Here is a 19,198-nt window from a genome sequence, read left to right on the forward strand (position 1 = left end):
TATAAAGGGAATGAGCGGGCTGACGGATTGGTAGCCCTTCGATGAATACAGTCGATGTTTCGCTGGCGGTTGTCGGAGGCCGAGTCTACTCGCACTACCTACCAGCCGCTGGCTGCCGATGGCGAAGGCTTACGAGCTGTGCAAAGTCATGGAGAATGTCACCCGCTTATAACATAGCCCGATCACGAGAGCTCCTGTGCCAGATGCATTCAAAATTACGGGGATCTCCACGAGGCCCTAGCCCATAGGGGACCATGCCGCCAGGCTCGGCATACCCTACAATTCGCATTGCCGAAGTTGCGGAGAAGAAAAGGAAACCCTCATGCACTTTCTCTGTGGTTGCCCAGCTCTAACTAGGGTCAGGCTACGGACACTGGGTAAACCAGCCTTTGGGAACCTCAGAGAGATTTCTAGCGGCAGGGTGGGAGAGCTGCTTTCCTTCGTGAATACTACGGGCTGGCTCTGAAGATCCGAGCCGGCTAGACTCTGCCTCCCTGCTCTCATAAAAGCAGCGGCGGACCACAGCGCTAATTGGGCTCCTCGGGCGGCCACTAATACCGGAATCATGGAAGCGGATCGATATAAACGAAAATGGCTGAAGGCTCTATTGATCGCTTCGAGTAATGGCGAACGTGATGCGCAACTTTTCCAAATACGATCATATACTATATTATTGACTTTATTTGATCAGATATCGTAACGGACAGTTTTTCGAGGCCTAGATACCATGTGCATGAACCACCATACTTTCTTTCTGACTTAGAAGTTTCTGAGAACGGGTTCTTGAAATAATTGACCTTTTTCGAATCCCCGCACTCCTCCCATTTGCAAGTACTCCTCATTCTATATTTGGCTATATTTGATGAAAAAAATTCTGGACCCCTCTTTTAGGTGTATGGAAACCACCCTTAAGTTCAACATGGAACAATATATTTCACTGCATGTCTGCGGGATCACAGTTTCAACCTTTCTACAGAATGTCGTGCCAATAGATGTATCCGTGTCTGAGAAAAATGCGTCTGACAGACAGACAAACAGTAAAGCAATTTAAACAAGATCTTCTTTTCAACAAAAAGAAATAGACAAACGGTAAGTTGACGGATTGCTCTACATATACAAAGGGCAGAATAATCAACATAAGTTGCCTCCATTTACTTGAAAATAACATACCTTCTTTCGACTAGTCATTATACCTGTTCTTTGGTAAAATACAATTGCATTTATTCTAAGCGGAATATACCACTACTAAAAAGTTCCACGGGGTATGGAGTAATTCAATAAAAAATTTTTAGTCAGTTAGTTACTGATTTATATTCAAAGATTGACTAACACACATTCCTTCCTTAATGATAAATCAAATAAAAACTGTGAGCATGCATAGATAAATAATTCGGTTCCTCATTAATATCATGTAATCAACTGTGCGTAGTTACATATAAACTGATAGACCTTGGAGCGTAACTTGTGTAAAAATTCAGAATGAAAAGTGATAAAAGTTATGAAATTTATCGCTGACGACTTTAATAAAGCCGCAGACTGAACATTGATTAACCAACTGTCTACTCACTACAATGGACAAAATGTAATATATTTTATTTAGTCGAAGTATTTATCGTTGCTAATGAGATTTCAAATTGACTGCTGCACAATGCACTTAACTTAAACAGCTTTTAAGTGCAAAAATTATTTAACAGAGTTTAGTAAATGTGAAAGGAAGGATGAGTAAGTGAGTGAAGCAACGCCTCAATGGAGGAGGGTGTAAGAAGTTTGAGGTCTACTGAGTATTTATTGTGAAAGTCGCCCACCGCAAAGTGCATGTACGACTTCAGTTTATCAAGGAAACTAATGAATACAGCTATGCATCACTCTGCAATGAACTAATCGAAGTAAGAAGATTCAAAACGAATTCCAAAAAGTTAAAACCAGTCTCTCATAGAAGAAATTGAAATGCAAGGATCCGATTGACCAGATTTCATTTTAATGGAAGCAACAGCACAGCTCCGAAGATAGCTTACGATGGAGTTAAACCAAAAAGGCTGCACGACCCGGGGAAAGCTCGACTCCAAGTAGACAAAGAACAAAGACCTTGGTCCCCTCCAGGAAATGTGTCCTCTTTATATGTTAAACAGGCTTCAATAGCTCTAATGATTGCTAATCCGCAAAAGCGTGTAGAGGAAATGCCGAGAGTGTAGCGTCAGCCAGTTGTTGTGGGGATTTATCAAACCCGCGGACAGCCTCTTCGGACCACGCAATCTCTCGTGTCCATTGTTTTGAGGCCAGACAAGTACGCGTTCAAAACGGACTGGTGTTGAACGGCCTTGGGCAGGAAACGAGGGTATATGTTTAACATGTCCAAGAACCTTCTCAACTCCTTCACGGTTTTCGAACGCGGGAAGCTTATAATTGCTTACACCTTGTTTGGGTCGGGCTGTATTCCGTCAGGGGAATTGGAGTGGCCGAGGAATCTCACCTGTGTTTGAAGAAAATTGCATTTCTCTAAACCAGCCTGAAGGAGACGTTGAAAAATGCACTCGAGATGGGCTAAGTGCTCATACTCAGTAGAAGAAGCGACCAAAACAACATCCAGATACACGAAACAGAAGTCGAGGTTTCGCAGGACCGAATGAATGAAGTTTTGAAAGGTTTGCGCCGCATTGCACAACCTGAAAGTCATCCGCGTGCACTTGAAGAGTCCAAAGGGTGTACATATTGCCATCTTTGGAATGTCTTCTGGAGCTACAGGGATTTGGTGATATGCCTTGGTTAAATCCAAGGTCGAAAAGATGCAGCAGTTTGCGAGCTGATGCGCAAAAGTCGTGGATAAGCGGGATAGGATATCGGTATGGAACAGTCTGTGCATTTAGTATTCTATAATCCCCACAGGGGCGCCATTCGCCATTTAGCTTAGAGACCATATGGAGTGGGGAAGATCGACAGCTGTTTGAAGGCATGCAGGTACCCTGTTGAACAAGTTGCTCAAACTCTTTCTGCGTAATTGCCAGCTTCTGGGGTGGTAGAGGACGCACCTTTGAGAAGATCGGGGAACCAGTGGTGTTAATGTGGTGCTGCACATTGTGCTTCACTGGTTTTGAGAGACTACATTCGGTAATAATCTGGCTGAACTTCTGGAGGAGTGCCCGAACAGGAGAGTCAGTAATGTCCTCCTAAAGTACTGAAAGATTGTTATTTGGGTGAGACGCGATTTGGCCCGACGAATTGAGACTGGTCGTGGGATCTATAAGGGACTTGTTCTGCAAGTCCATTAGCAACCCATAGTGACACAAGAAGTCTTGGCCTAAAAAGGGGAAGCTGACATCCGCCAGGATTAATCGCCACGGAAACATCCTACGCAAGCCAAGACTCACGTCCACTTGCCTGTATTCGGATTCAAGAGGAATTTGCCACCGCAAGTTTCAATGGTTGAGGAAATAGCCGATGGTGCCGGGGTACGGGAAGAACCGAAACCACCGCATCAGTATCTACGAGATAACTGCACCTGCTGAGAGGGTCATAAATTGTTAGGCGACGTGGCACTGCGTTCTGGATGGTCGTCGCCAGGACCCCCCGCGGACCTAGTTTTTTGTGGTAGGCGCGAATTTACACAGGAGCGTATATCTGGTAGCTTTATCGCCGATGGTATCAATAAATGCTTCGGTCCGTAAGTTGTCCTCACAACCTGTTACCCGATCGCCCTTTTCGAGCAGTAGACCGCGACCTGCCGCCCGAACGCTGAGCGTCACGTCGCCTAACAATTTATGACCCTAACTCTTTTTGTTGATGCCTCTGACATCGCAGTAGGTGCTGCTCTTCACCAAAAGGTGAATCAGGTCTGGCAGCCGTTGAGCTTCTTCTCTAAGCAGTTGAACCTCGCTCAACGGAACTACAGCACCTACGATCGAGAACTGCTCGCCGCGTACTTGAGCATTAAATACTTCCGCGTCTCCCTAGAAGGCAGGCCGTTCACAGTGTTCACGGACTATAAGCCTCTCACGTATGCTTTGAAACAAAAGCCCGTCAAAGCGTCCCCTCGTCAGCTTCGACACCTGAGCTTTATAAGCCTGATCACGTCCGACATCCAACACGTGTCCGGCAAGGACAACATACTTGTTGACGCTTTGTCACGTGTCTCCGAGGTAAACATCCCCGGTTCACTCGACTTCTCGGCTATCGCCAAGGCGCAGTGTTTCAAAGCCTCAAATCCAACCCCAAATACAAATTTCGAGAGTTGCCCATCTTCGGCTCGAATCTTTCTCTCTGCTGCGAAGACTCGGAAAAGGGACCCCGGCCATGTTCCACGCGGTTCACGACTTAGCGCATCCAGGCATCAGGACAACAAACCGGCTAGTCACCGAAAAATACTTCTGGCCCGCCATGAATAAGGACGTCAACTTCTGGGCCAGAGAATGCATCGCATGCAAGAAGTGTAAGGTCACCAGGCATGTAAAGAAAGAAGTGGGCTCATTTCACCGCACTACCAAGCGGTTCCCCACTATACACCTCGACATCGTAGGCCCTTTGCGAGACTCGCACGGTTTCAAGTATTGCTTTACAATTAAGGACATTACGGCGCAATCCTGTGCCGAAGCCCTCAGTCGAGAGTGGACCCCTCGCTTTGGTGTCCCTGCAGTGATCATCACTGATCAGGGAATGCAATTTGAGTCCACTCTTTTCTCGGAGTTAGGCAAACTCCTGGGTTTTAAACGCTAACGAACTACGGCATACCACCCGCAATCCAATGGGATGCTAGAACGTTGGCACCGGACGCTGAAAGCCGCCACCATGGCCCGCGACGATCGGCCTACGAACCTGCCGAGAGGAATTTGCTATCAGCCTCGCGGAGCTGGTATACAGGGAGAACCCAAGGCTCCAAAGTGATCCGGCCTTCAATAAGAGATCGGGTCTTACAGATTCGGAATGCTGCGCCTGCTGAGGGACAACCTTCATCGCATTAAAGCCACACCTTGAGGGGTTATTCTGGTGTTAAACTTATTTTTCCCGATTTCTTCCTTTTATATATTTTGAGAGATAATATGTTTAAGAATAACTGTGCAAAATATGTTGATACCTACTTTCGTTATCGTGCGTTCAATAGTTCCCATATAAAAGAATTCAGCAAAAACCCCTTTTCTCCAAACAGAGAAAAATCTAATGAACAAGCTTATGCCTGCAAGTCCAAAAGAGAAATTAAAGTAGAGTCAGGAATCTAATTCCCTCGCATTCGTACGGGTTAATTGGGGAGTCAAAGATCAAATTATAAAGTTAACATAAAAACACAGAAGATTTACGGAAATTATGTTACCCAGACGTTTGGCCCATCCTGACAAACCTGCTTGTGATATAGCTACATTATCTGTCATCCGTTTTCCAAAAGTCATCATGCGTTAAATCAGTATGGACACTGTTTCAGTTCAATCTCGAGTAGCTTTAGTGATGTTGACTAACAAATCCTAAAAGATTACAGAGACGAAATCATGTTTTCCCTTTCTTGTTGCCAGTAACCCTGATCTGTATCCAATTTGCACAATCAGGCATGACACTGCCTCCTTTACTGAGTATTGCATCTGATTTATGCCCAATAATATCTATGAACTGAGGCATAAATTAATTGACCAAGTTTAAGTGCGTTTCATAAAATAAAATCAAACAAAGCCATTTGAACTGAATTTAACTGGAATTCGAAATTATCTCGTTTGCTAGGAATTCCTAACGGAAAAAGGGAACAAATAGCATATTATTGAAGATATTTGAAGGAAATGTAATCTGCCTTGAACTTTGAAATTCAATGAAACGTGCACGCTATGTAGACCAGATAGCGATTGTCTTATAATATACAAATCGCGTGATAAAGCGATAAGATTGTATTGTAATCTTATCTATATTGAAGCAGTATTTAAAAAATCTTTTCACGCAACATTTTATTACAAACTGTAAGAGCAATTCGCAAATGAGGTTTTTCTGCAAAGTACATTGCTCACCCCTTTGATCATTTGAATTGCCCTTACATTCCTTAAAGCTAGAAAGCTAGAAAGTTCTAGATAAATTAGATGTGGAATTTCCAAGTTATTTTAAACGGTCCTATACAGTTGCAGTGGATGATGTGGCATTTCTCTAGATTTTTTTTTTCGTCATATTGTGGGGTACATGTAAAAGTTTTTTTGAGAAAAGTAATTAAAGAAACAGCTACATTATGTTTTTCCTTTTAGAATGATTTGCCGCGGACACGACAACTCGATAAGAATTCATCCAATAATTTGGCAAAAATGTTCGTTAATACGTCGTATTGTCTAGCGCCGAACGAAGAATTTGTAAAAATGCCAACAGTTTTAACGAAATTTTCGGAGTTGAAAATATTCCGTTCAGAGACTAGCTATTATCATAATAAATAAGTAGTATCAAATCACCTGAGAAATGTTATCATTGATGCGGCCATAAACATATTTAGCGCCAGTCGTAAAAAAAATCGAAACAGCTGGTTCGACGATGAAGTAAGCTAGAACCGGAAAGGAAGAATGCTGCATATCGAGTAATGTTGCATTCTCAAAGAACGCACGCGCGGAGACTTATCCCGAACTTGAACTCGAAAAGCACAGGAAGCAACCGTACCAAGCGCGCAAACTTTACCAATAAGTCTGCAGGATGGAGCCTTATACACCCCGATGGGCATCCTGCTAAGACAAAGATGGAAATCTGATTTCCGACAGAATGGGCATATTGCAGCGATGGGTTGAGTATTTTCATTAACTGCATAACAACCAGATTATTAGCGAGTTGGAGTTCGGCCCCGCCAACTGCGGAAGACGGACAAATACTCCCACCACTAAGCATACAGGAAACAGTTCGTGCAATACATCGGCTTAAAACTCTTAAGTCGCTAGGAACCGATGAAATCACAACCGAACTGGTTAAGTATAGAGGCGACCAGTTACACCAAACGGTTCCTCAACTTATGCTCGACGTGTAGAACAAATCAATGCCTGATAACTGGCAAACAGGCATTATCTGTCCCATACATAGAAGGGGGGATACCACGCAGTGCAGCGATTATAGGCGAATATGGCCGTCAGCTCCACCATCTTTTCATGGCCGCATATAATAGCATAGACACGGTAAAATTGTACACGCCCATGAAAGAATTCGGCATTCCGACCAAATTTATAAAATTGATTAGACTGACCCTGACCTATGTGCGAGGCCAGATAAAAGCAACGACGGCAACGAGGTAACGCGTTATAAATAGCTATAACTTCCGACCTAATGCTCCGATCGTTATGAAACTTGAAGAGAAATAATCTACTTAAAGAATATGCAATACAAAATTTTCAATTTCATCTGCCATCAAAACTGTGTATAACCTGAAGTTGCCTCATTTATTATATGTTCTACTGTTCAAAAATCGTACAAAGACAATCAGCAACTAAGTACCATCAAACTAGAAACATACAGTGTGAATAAATACACCACTAGATATAGGCACACGCAGGAGGCAACGGAAAATCAGACAAATGGATATTATGGTTACAACAGCGGTAAGTTAGATGCTGAAAGATAGGCAAAATTTGAAATATGATAAAAGGTCAAATTGAATTGCGAAAATACAGGAAAAGTATTCTAGATAAGGAGCGGAATGCCCCAAAAATATGGAAGTGTAATCTTAGTACGGTCGGAAGCCTGAAGGAAGAACAGGCCTCGAATTGTGCGATGTGAAGTAAAAGCAGCCATAGGGAGAGCTCCGCGAAGCAAAGTTTGGAAATGTCCGCTCTAATACCCAAGAAGGCGGAGTTAGCCATCAGGCAGAGCTCGAAAAAACTGCACATATCAAGGACAATTCGGCGTTGTTCCAGGAAAGAGAGATTGAGGACGCGGGGCCAAGTAGAACAGTCCGCATGGTGAAAATTTTTTAAAGTCGCAAATGGCAACCCTCGACAATTACCTTACTTGCTTTGGTGGGGGAGCCCAGTAAGGAAAGTTCCTTAGGGAACCAGAGGTGACACATGATGCTAAGCGATAATACAAGCGCCAAGTCAAGGTGCGACTGCTGTACCAAGGGCTGAATAACGACGAGGGTTATGATGTAGAACCAAATAAAACAAAAATTAAATGGCGATCATGACAATGCAACACTGAGTGAAAGGGCAACGCTGAGCTCATCGACGGTGAACTTGAGTCCATGTTGCCTGACAGCAAAGTAAAAGAAAGAGCCGATGGATCGGGAACTCTCCTTATTATCGGCATGAGAATAAACGGGCTGCTGGCACTACTACGGACTGGGGACTGTCACTTTATGTGTCGGTTCCTAAAACCGTCGATAAGGTGTCATATTTCTCAAATAAATTTGAAACATTGTAAAGTAGCCACTGCACTTATCAGTCGTCGGATCAATAGCTGCATGACATGTATATACTTCAAAGAAGAACTATAGGATGTTAGTGGGGAAGTCAGTGGCTTAAACTTCCGACTTGTTGTATACCAATGGAAGTGATAGACCCCAGTCTTGAATGGTGGTTTCAAAAGACCTCTAAGTTGTCTTGGTTACCGACCTGTATGATGGCGACATACAACAGTCAAACTGATTACAAAAAGTCAACAAGGAGATTCTTTGGTGCTTTGCTTAAGTTTCCATTGGAACATTGATCAGACCCAAAAGTAAAGGCATGAGGTAATAGTAGGGAAGTCCCAAAATCAACGCGAAGGGATAAAGAATTTTAGAGTATCTAGTAGGAACCGAACTGCAGATCCTCAATTTGAATAATAAACCCACTTTCTTCAACGTTGTTGCAGCTGTTGTCGGAGAGTAGCGAGTATCAAACAATATCACGCTCTCGGATCACTGGCACATTAATTTCGTAAAACGGCCGAGTTACGTTCCCTGGCAGCCGTATCAAATCCATTTTGAAATTGAGAAAATAACCCAGATGATCACGACTAGCATGAAAGAGGTTTTCGAAGAGAGCTGTCCACTAAAGACGGCAAAGAAAAGTAAAACTCCGGTATAGCAAAACAGAGGAGAACTGCAAGGTTATTCTTCAATCGAGCTCTAAAGTTTGATTCAACCGTTGGCTGGAATCGGTATAAAAACGCTCAGAAAGAAGAAGAAGAACATATGGTCGGCTAAGTCATCATCATGTTGATGCTACGTTGACGTTGAAGAGACTTACTCTCGCGAGGCAAACTCAAAGCTGAAACGGATTCTTATCAAAGAATGTAGCCATCAGCTGGGGTATCTGCGTTTACAGAGAGGGAGATAAACAGAAAGCAATAAAGAAACGACAAACCAATTGCTTCTAGCGTCAGGCAAGGCAATATCCAAAATCTCATCTCAGAACCGACAGGTGCATAAAGCACTCAACTGAAAGATTAGAGTGGGCAACTACAAGTCTGTTGGTCGACATCACATTATTTCTGCTCTAGTAATAGAGGGAACGAATGCCGTGTGTCTAAATATTCAGAACATCTATATACCGTGCATGCCTAGAACATGTTTACATTCGAAATAATTGCCGTGGTGTGAAGGTGATATTTACTCCCAGAGCAAGGAAACCCACCTAGACGAACGCAAAAACCCGCCGACCGATCAGTCTAAGTTTCTTTCTACTAAAAGGGCTGGGTAGACTAGTAGATCGGTTCATAGCGGATACATAAATCCTTAGGCAAATTGACGGAGACAACACACCATGCACTCCCAACCGAAAATGAGAAGGCGATACCCGAAAAAGAATACGCCTTAGACGCATCCATGAACATCGAAGGCGGCTTTAATCGATCTTGCTTTACGTGGCAAGACAAAATGATATCAATCCGCTCTTAATCGGTTGGATTCTTCACATGATGGAGTGGAGATATATCCACATACCGGTTGGACAGAAGTCTATTCAGGCAGGATGTCTTAGAGACTGCCCACAGGGAGGGGTTCCCTCCTGTCTATTATGGCTGGTAATGGAGCCATAGTAATTATCAATATGTAATCGATTGAATGCAATTCTGTGTGTAGTTTGTGCATAGGTAACCGACTAAAGGTGATCGCTAGGAAGGCTGCACTAGTGATGTCCACTAGGAACGTTAGGTGGGGCAGCTACATGCTATCCACCTTATTAGGGGTGGAAATCCAGCTGATATAAATAGTCAAATATTTAGGAGTACAATTCGAATCCAAGCTAATCTAGAAACACCATATCTAGGAACAATACCAGAAATCATGCAGATTGCTCTGGTACTGTAGGACTATGATAGGTATAACCTGGGGACTTTCACCAAAACAGATTCAATCCATAATCAAATTTGATCCACGCCTGCATCGGGGTGGCCGAAGCTGAACTTTGCTAACAGCAGGAAGCTGCCGGCGCAGATTCAGAGGCTTGGTTGCCTAAATATTACTGGAGCAATGAGAACTACACCGATTACAGCATTTGAAAGTATCCTAAATCGGCTCCCCATTCATTTAGAGTTGAAATGGAATGCAGCTAACAACTCATACAGGCTTGATCATCAAGAAGCGGTTTACGTTATTAAGGAATTCCAAACATCCCGCTTTTAGGCCAAGGTCCACGAATTCGATATCCCTCAATTGCTTGTCAAACAGTGATTTCCAGGTTCGTCTTTGAAAAGACATACTCCATGATAATGACCAAAATATAAGAATAATTTATAAATGGCCACGCGTCTTTTTGGATTACAAACATAATAATTTTCACCGTTTGGTCAGTTATGGAAGATGGATCGAGCGTAGGGGTATTCTTGAGAAATATGATTGTGGAACTGGGTCAACCTCTCGGAAAAATGACGGTCATATATCAGGCCGAAATATTCCATTTCATTGGCAGCAGGAAAATTTTGCGACAAAAATGGCGAGGTCGCACCATTCCAATCTGTGCCGATAGTCAGGTAGCGCCATCAGCACTAAACAGAAACGACATCAAAGTCAGTTGGTGAAGAGTTGCCATCAGGCGCTGCTGAAATTAGCCAACTGAACGAAACATTCCTGATATGGGTGCCAGGGCACTCGCACATCGCAGGTAACGAGGAAGCTGGAAGACTAGCTCGCCCAGGGCAAAAGCGAGCTTTTGGCATCTCGCCACCCACTGTGAAGTCTACTCTGAAGTGTGAAATTTGAACTCCTGCCGGCAGACGAAAATCTTTGTGAAAGAACCCAGTGCTAGAATGGCATTTTCATTGTCTGTTAAGAAGTGGGACATAAAAACTCTAATAGTGCCTTTAACGTTAACGTTCCTTAAATTACCACGTGAAAAAATTGAAGTGGTGGCTGGGCTATATGCAGGCATTATGAGAAGAAGGAGACGACCCTGCACTTCATATTCATAAACGCCATAGGCGGAAGGGCATTGAATAGACGATCTCCGCGGATATTATGATATAATGGGTCTAACTACGCTACGATCCCACTAAACTAAGCTGACCTTGAACAACAAAAAAGCACTCTCACTGCCAATGACAGCGAACTCGCAATTGAGCGATTTAAGTGTCGCAACCAACGCATCGATTAACATCCTAAAACCAAAATTAACCCCTGTGTTGTTCGCCCTTCTATCCAAAGAACGCCACATCGCGATAATAGAGATGAAATTGTTGCATTGGATCTATGGCGTAACACACTATGATCATATCCGAAATGAGGACATCCAAACTGCGAGAGGAGTATCTTCGATGGCTTTACTGTCATGTAATTCGAAGATAACACTAAGATTGACCTAACAATTAAAAAGATCGGACCAAACGATCCAAAGACCGCTTGTTAGGTAAAATAATCCTGGAACGCATCAAAGAACATCTCGAAATGATTGACAGAGAACAGGCTGGTTTCCGGTCTGCATCGTCCTGGATAGATCGCATCAACAACCTACGGATCATATCACCCGCTTTTTATCGATTTCGAGAAGGCTTTCGATAACGTAAACAGTGAGTGTATCTGACGTGCTCTACGCAGGAGAGGCACTTCGGAGAAACTAATAACTATTATCAGAACAATATATGATAGCGCAAAGTGTCACGTGCTGCATCGAGATAACATCTAAGAGGAATTGGAGATGCTACCTTGTGCAGAGAATGTGAAGAAGTTCAAGGGACAATGACATCTTTCCTCAAGCACCTCGACTACGCTAATGACTTCTGTTTGCTGTCTCATCACATCATGTACCTTCACCAAATAGCTCTGGATTTGGAAAAGAGGCAAATCAAGTTGGACTGCAAATAAACACCGACAAAACCAAGGTTCTAAGTCTGACGAGTCATCGCATTGTTCGTATCTGCATTAATGAGCAAAGCATCAAAAGCATTAATTTATTTGTCTATTTAGGAGCGTCTTGATACCGGTAACCGATAACAATAGCGCGGAGGTGTGGCTAACACGCTATATCCTACCAAGACTTGAATAGCAACCATATAACATAACTTTCGCACTGAACTGGATGGCAAATGAGCACCTTGAGATAATATACCGAAGGTTCAAATCCGATATGCTTGCCTCGTGTCTACTATTTTGTGTTTCCAATGAAAATGAAAGTTTCTTTTTGAAAAGACTCTTTGAGGATCAAAACTGACAAAGCATCATAGTTTACACCACATGAATCATTTAAGCGACGCCGTTGAAATAGAAATGGCCAATTGTCCCCACGGCAATACTAGGCTGGCTAACTTCAATTACAGTTTACTGGTCCATCTTATCTCATAAGATTATTCCAATAACTTCATATGTTTTGCGCGGGAAATAGTTTAGCAGCGTGGAAGAGGTCAAATCCAACTTTCTTCCTACAAAACTCACTTGAGATTTATGAACAATAGACAGCCATTCAGCTTGCGAAACAAAGGAAAATTATTGTTGAAAACGATAGCAAACCGATCGACTGGTCTTCCCCTTGAAAATTTAACGCCCATTTTCAAGCAATTAGGCAAGAACTTTTTAAATGTAGAACGCATATATGTACATAACTTATCGTATACGACGCGGAACGCTGTTATTCAAGTTTAACAGCTGCATTTAGAAACTTTCGCGATGATTTTATCCATGGCCACCGTTCATGATGTAAAAAGTTTATTTGTTTAAACTCTATCAGTTTATGTACCAGCACTTCTGCAAAGCTCGGTGATTGCCATTATTTACATAGGCCTCGCTCTATAAACATACTTCCCTTCTTAGTGATATCTTGAGATTTAGAACCCAACTCATGCGACTAACTAGAACAGTTCATCAATCGGCAATAAAGATGCGTCTGAAAGGGTTAGTGGGAACCACCGTCTGGGAAAATTTGTTCTTAGTGCATCGTCATTTCCACGATAAAAGCAATATCTTCCGTACAGCGGTCGTGACAGTCTTTCTAGGAAAAGTTGCTTCAAGTTATCGACTTTTAGAAGAAAAAAGACAAAAGTATCTGTGGCTTCAAGGCCAGACGTTAGTCATTCGTAACTGTTCTACGTAGCATATGCCATATACTCGTGAATTACCTGCAATGGTCCCAATCAAAGGGGTTCCATCCTCACAATCCTCCTCGATTTCGTCCGTGTGGCTATCTGTTGCGCTTAAATTGTGCACTCGATGAATTGGCGTTGGCATTTTCGCTGGAATATTGCTCGCATTTCATGTACTTGAAAGCTCAACAATAACACGTTCGTCTCGAATTTCTAGTTATCATCAACAGCTCTCCAATTCCTCCTCGCTTGGGTAATGGGTCGTTCACTGGCACTTCTAGCACTATTGCCACACACTGGGGGCAATCCGACACTTATCGTTAGCTGGATTGTGTTAGGTATGAGCTATGTAAATATTATTAAGTAATTCAATATGTGTATTATGGCCAGGAAATTATTGACTCATTCTTGGCAGATTAACATTGGCAATCTGGCATATGTTGCAATCCTGCCCCGAAGAATGCGAGTCTAACGCCAGAACCTGGAAAATCTTTTAGGAATTCTTCGAAGCTTCCGAATGTAAACGAGAAATCGCAAGTATCAAGACGATATTATGAAACTAAGAAACTTATTACGGACATGGAACGATTGACGCGAACACACACCCCCAGGCTATTTGCATTGCAGCGCGACTGACACAAACTAGCAACAAACGGAAACGTCAACAACTCGAGTCATATGTTCGCGACAAAACAGAGAGGGGTCATTTGTTCAGGCTGAAAAGCTGAATTTGTTGTTGGTGTTTTATAGTAAAATTTTTATGGTAAAATTCCGAATATGGGATCTGAAAATGTGTAGCTGAATAGGAAAGGTTAAAGTAGAGGCTAGAAAAAAAGGTAAAGACAATTCAGTCATTTTATAATCAGCTTATCTTACCACAAATTTTCTAATGCCGAGCTAAAAAATTAATAAGAATCGCCGAGAACAATTTCAGTGTTTCACAGAGTAAACGTAGATAAGATCCTAGGTGTTGGTCTAGTAATCATTTCTCCAATTATACCTACCCGCCACATAACACAAAAATTCTAATAATTCCGTAGACTACACTTTTAAAAATAAATAAAAAGGCACAGAACAATTGATAATAATAATCGTTAATGCTACAATCCAATAAGATCTGAGCCTTGAAGCGTGGACACTTCATCCAGAACGGTAACGACGGTAATTCATACAATTAAATGCCACTAAGAGTGCACATACCTCCAGCTCAAATTTATTTTTTATGAACGGAAGCTACGGAACTAATGCAAGTGACATTAATAATTAGCACTTGCAACGCAAATAGTGCCTGCCGCAGTTCTCAAAACGAATTCATTAAAATTAATTACATTACATCCAGCTTCCGGTTTCTCGACTTGTTTTATATGTTTTTAAAATAAAATGTTCTCTACGGACTGTGTAAAATATTATGTTGATATACTTTTCTGTTTTAATTTTATATGCGTTGCCCTGTGAGTTGGGGTTTAAAAATACCCTTCATCATCATCAACGGCGCAACAACTAGTATCCGGTCTAGGCCTGCTTTGATAAGAAACTCCAGACATCTGTTTCCTTTTCTACCATAGATATCGTGCCGATTAAGTAGCCCACCCACTGTAACCTATTGAGCCGGATTTTATCCCGAACTAAATGATTCCGGTATCGTTCTAAAATTTTGCCGTTATATAGGCTACGGAATTGTCCATCCTCATGAAGGCCCGAAAATTATTCGGAGGATTCGGCCAAGAGTTCGCAATTTTTCTTCCTAAGAACACTTAGCTGTAACCTAAAATATGCTCTGTTCGCTGAAGGCAAAACAACGTGGATTTCATTGTTGTAGCTGTTATCGATTGTGATTTTCGACCCTAGATAGGAGAAATTATCAGCGGTCTCAAAGTCGTAGTCTCCTATTTTCATTGTTTTTATTTGAGCAGAGCGATTTGATTTTGATGCTTCTCTGGTTTTGGTGCTGATATTGCCACTATTTACTTCGAAGGTAGACCGCACATCTCTGGTTCTTCTTCTCATAATGTCAATATCGTCAACATAGGCCAGTGGTTGGGTGGACTTGAAGAAGATAGTTCCTCTCGTATCTAATCAGCATCACGAATCACTTTTTCCAGGGCCAGGTTAAAAAAGATCAACATTCAATTCAATTCGCTTCATTCAATTCAGCCAAGTTTATAAATTTGTCGAGATACCGAATTCTTTCATGACCGTGTACAGTTTCATCCTGACTACGCTATCATAGGCGCCCTTAAAGTTGATGAAAAGATGGTATAACGCCATATTCCAACAGTTTTACTATCTCTTGCGACACAGAGAAAATCTGATGTGTTGCTGGTTTGCCTGGAATGAAGCATATTTAGTATGGACCACTGATGTTTTGGGCGTATGGAGCTATCCGGCCTAGCAACATAGGAGAGAATATCTTATAGATGGTGCTCAGCAACGTGATACCTCTACAATTGCTGCACTGCCTGTTATATCCCTTTTTGTGTATGGGGTAGATAATGCCACGTTACCAATCGCCAGGCATTAATTCTTAAGCCGATGGTTTGTACGGACTACTTCTCCCGTACTAGGTGATAGCAGCGTTTTTCCCTCGTCTTCAATTGGCGGGACCTTCAACTCACTAAAATTCTGGTTGTTGATCAGCTCATAAAAATACCCATCGCTCCAATATGCCCATACGGTCGGGAATCAAATTTTCCTCTTTATCTCGGCAGGATGGGCATAGTTGTGTATAAGGCTTCATCCTGTTGACATGTTGGTAAAACTTGCGGGACAGGTGCGGTTGTTTCCTGTAGTTTTCGAGTTCACAGACCTATTGTTTCTCCCAGATTACCCTTTTTCGCTTTTTAAATCGCTTCTCCATTCGATGAAGTTCGTGATAGATCTTTGCGCGGTATGCAGCAATCTTCTGTTTCTTACATTCATCGTCGAAACAGTTGTTCCGACTTTATGTTTATGGCCTTATCATTGATAACGTTCTTCAAATGGTTGTGAAGATCATTTGTTAATGTTTCATCTCCAGGACCTCTGTTAACTGCGGTTATTGCGTCATCGATTTCCCTCTTTTATAAATGTTCCAGGGGGCTTTGTTGTGGATTGTTTCAATATCTTACTTAATTATCGGACAGGATTCTAGGTGGTGTTATTTTTCGACCCCGGAGCACCATGCTAACGAAATAATGATCTGAATCTACATTGGACGCCTTATATGTTCTGACATTCATCAAAGCTGCAAGTTGGCGACGTTCGATTAACACGTGATCACGCTGTTACATCTGTTACAGCTTCATATTGAGACAAGGTATCGGCTAGCTGCTGGGCAGCTTCCGATCTGTATAGAGAGCGCTCACCCCATGAGAAAATATGCAAATTGTCAGTCAGTTCTCGTTTCTGGGTTCGTCATTGTGTAGTCCATCCAATCCGAGGTTCTTTTTGTACTTTGTAACAAGTTATTTTCCGTGCAGGGTTACCCAACCCCTAACCTGAAGACTAGTCGGTACAATTTGTCTCGTTGTTAGCCACAGAAGACTCCCAGCGATCGCCACGCGGAGGTGGAGATAAGTTTCTTTATAGATATGGTTTGATAGTAGAGCTGTTGGTGTTGGTTCATTAGGCGTTTCCGAGGTTTTATGTCCCATCGTTGGTACCAATCCAAGTTTTGGCCTTGGGACCTATAATGCCCTTTGATCCCTGTTTGTCGTAAAAGCTGACTACAAGGATAGAAATTTGTGAGCCAGCAACCTGAAAATTTTGAAATTTTACTGCAATACACATATCAGCAACGACTTGGATAGAGACTGACCTCACGCTGAAGACCTTTGGGTGTCGAAAACGGACTAAGATTGGTTTCTAGAATTTGCGCACGCTTCTCGACAACGGTATCGTTGGTCCCCAGAATGCTTGCTTTCTCAAATTCAGTCGATAATTCAAATGATATAAGCTGAACATTCTGGGCCTAAGCGAAGTAGGATAGTCGCACTGCGCTCCCCCTTCCTATACTAATGGCATTGTGCTGTTGGACTCTGGAAAGCCAAATGGTAGCAGACACAAGTCCGGTTCTGAGTGTAAGATTTTGGTTCAGGTTAAGGAGAACCCCAATGATAGAGTGTTATACACCAACGGAAACTTCCGAAATATTTTTTGCTGAGGATGCTGGGAGTCCTAAGTGCGCACCAACCATGCGGACTCAGGACTCCCAGCATCCTTAACAAAAAAATATATGCCCAGAATCATCATCATCATCAACGGCGCAACACCCGGTATTCGGTCTAGGCCTGCCTTAATAAGGAACTCCAGACATCCCGGTTTTGCGCTGAGGTCCACCAATTCGATATCCCTAAAAGCTGTCTGGTGTTTTGACCTACGCCATCGCTCCATTTCAGGGTCTGCCTCGTCTTCTTTTTTCACCATAGATATTGCCCTTATAGACTTTCCGGGCGGGATCATCCTCATCCACACGGATTAAGTATCCCGCCCACCGTAACCTATTGAGCAAGATTTTATCCACAACCGGACGGTAAAGGTATCGTTCATAGATTGCCCAATTGATATGCCCAGAATATCCGGCTTATGTCGTTGAAATTTTTGATCGTGTTGGAGAAAGCTACCATTCTGGGGACCCTCTATACCGTTGACGAGGAATGCTTGCTTAGCTTAATGGCTTTGGTATGTTGTTGTTTTGCAATAACTCTCATTTTTCATCACATGTACGCTGATTGGTCTGCAATAAAGATGCATGTGTGTCAGATTCTATCAGTAAACGCGTCTGGTCGTTGTCAATCAATTTTCTGAAATTTTTCAAACCATTGTGTGCGGTTTGTTTATTCGCTGTATCTGTTCCAAGTATCCCACAAATGTTGCCTCCGCTGCGTTGTGACCAAATTTAAATTCATAAGGAAGATAAACGTTTTTAGCTCACATCCATGCTTCTTTCCTCCCCCACCCCTTAAAACTGAAATTAGATCCTGATCAAACGTAGGATTATTTATAGTCTATTATCCGATACCATCAATGCCACCTGGTGGAAGTTTTAAGCATCAAAACCGGAATTAACTTCACTTCATTATGAACTTCGATATTTTATCTGCAACAATCAAATTTAAGAGTAATAAACCAAGTTCATTAGAATCGAATAGATATGGATATGGGAGTATTTTAAGGGCTAGATGTCATATAGGGGAATAACTAAGAATGGAGCCTTGATTTAGGTATGTAACCATCATCAGTTCACATAGATTATTTGTTGAGTGAATGCGGACTTAGGACTCCTCAATCCTCAAGCAAAAATCTAACTCTCTGATTTAGGACGTACAGAGGAATAAACTAGGAAGAGAAACGGATTGTGCTTCGAAAATTATATTAACTGAGGTTTATCAGATTAAATATGTACCACATCAATTTCACATTGGTCAGTTATGGGAAGGGGATCGGTCTCAGGGATGTTTCCAGTAAATCCGATTATGAAATTGGCCCAATATTTCAGAAAAAACGACGATCGGAAATGCAGAAATATATGAAATTATTAGCGGATGTTTACAAGTAAATGAGAGGGTCGCACCGAATCTGTTGTTGCTGAAACTTAGGCGACTAAATGAAACATTTCCGATGGGGATGTTGGAATAAATGAAACTCTCTGGGTCCACAATGATGACCCCGGAAACAGCATTTGCCGCTAGCTATCCAATGTCAAATTTACTTTTAAGAGTGAAATAAGGATTCACACCGTCTCTCTCTGTATTTCTAATGGCGTCTTGAGATGTTAGACGAAGATATCTTGAAAAAGTCTTCT

General features: G+C 42.3%; 1 protein-coding gene across 1 annotated transcript in view; it reads right to left on the reverse strand.

The window, feature by feature from the left end:
- Positions 1–14,069, reverse strand: part of LOC119657086 (sialin) — a 17,757-nt gene extending 3,688 nt beyond the window's left edge. The window contains exon 1 of the mRNA XM_038063841.1: positions 13,453–14,069. Coding sequence (XP_037919769.1) covers positions 13,453–13,561 — 109 coding nt within the window. The 5' untranslated portion in view covers positions 13,562–14,069. The remainder of the gene's footprint in view (positions 1–13,452) is intronic.
- Positions 14,070–19,198: the final 5,129 nt, after the last annotated feature.

Source organism: Hermetia illucens, chromosome 5 (genome assembly GCF_905115235.1).
Source record: "Hermetia illucens chromosome 5, iHerIll2.2.curated.20191125, whole genome shotgun sequence".
Taxonomy (NCBI): Eukaryota; Metazoa; Arthropoda; class Insecta; order Diptera; family Stratiomyidae; genus Hermetia; species Hermetia illucens.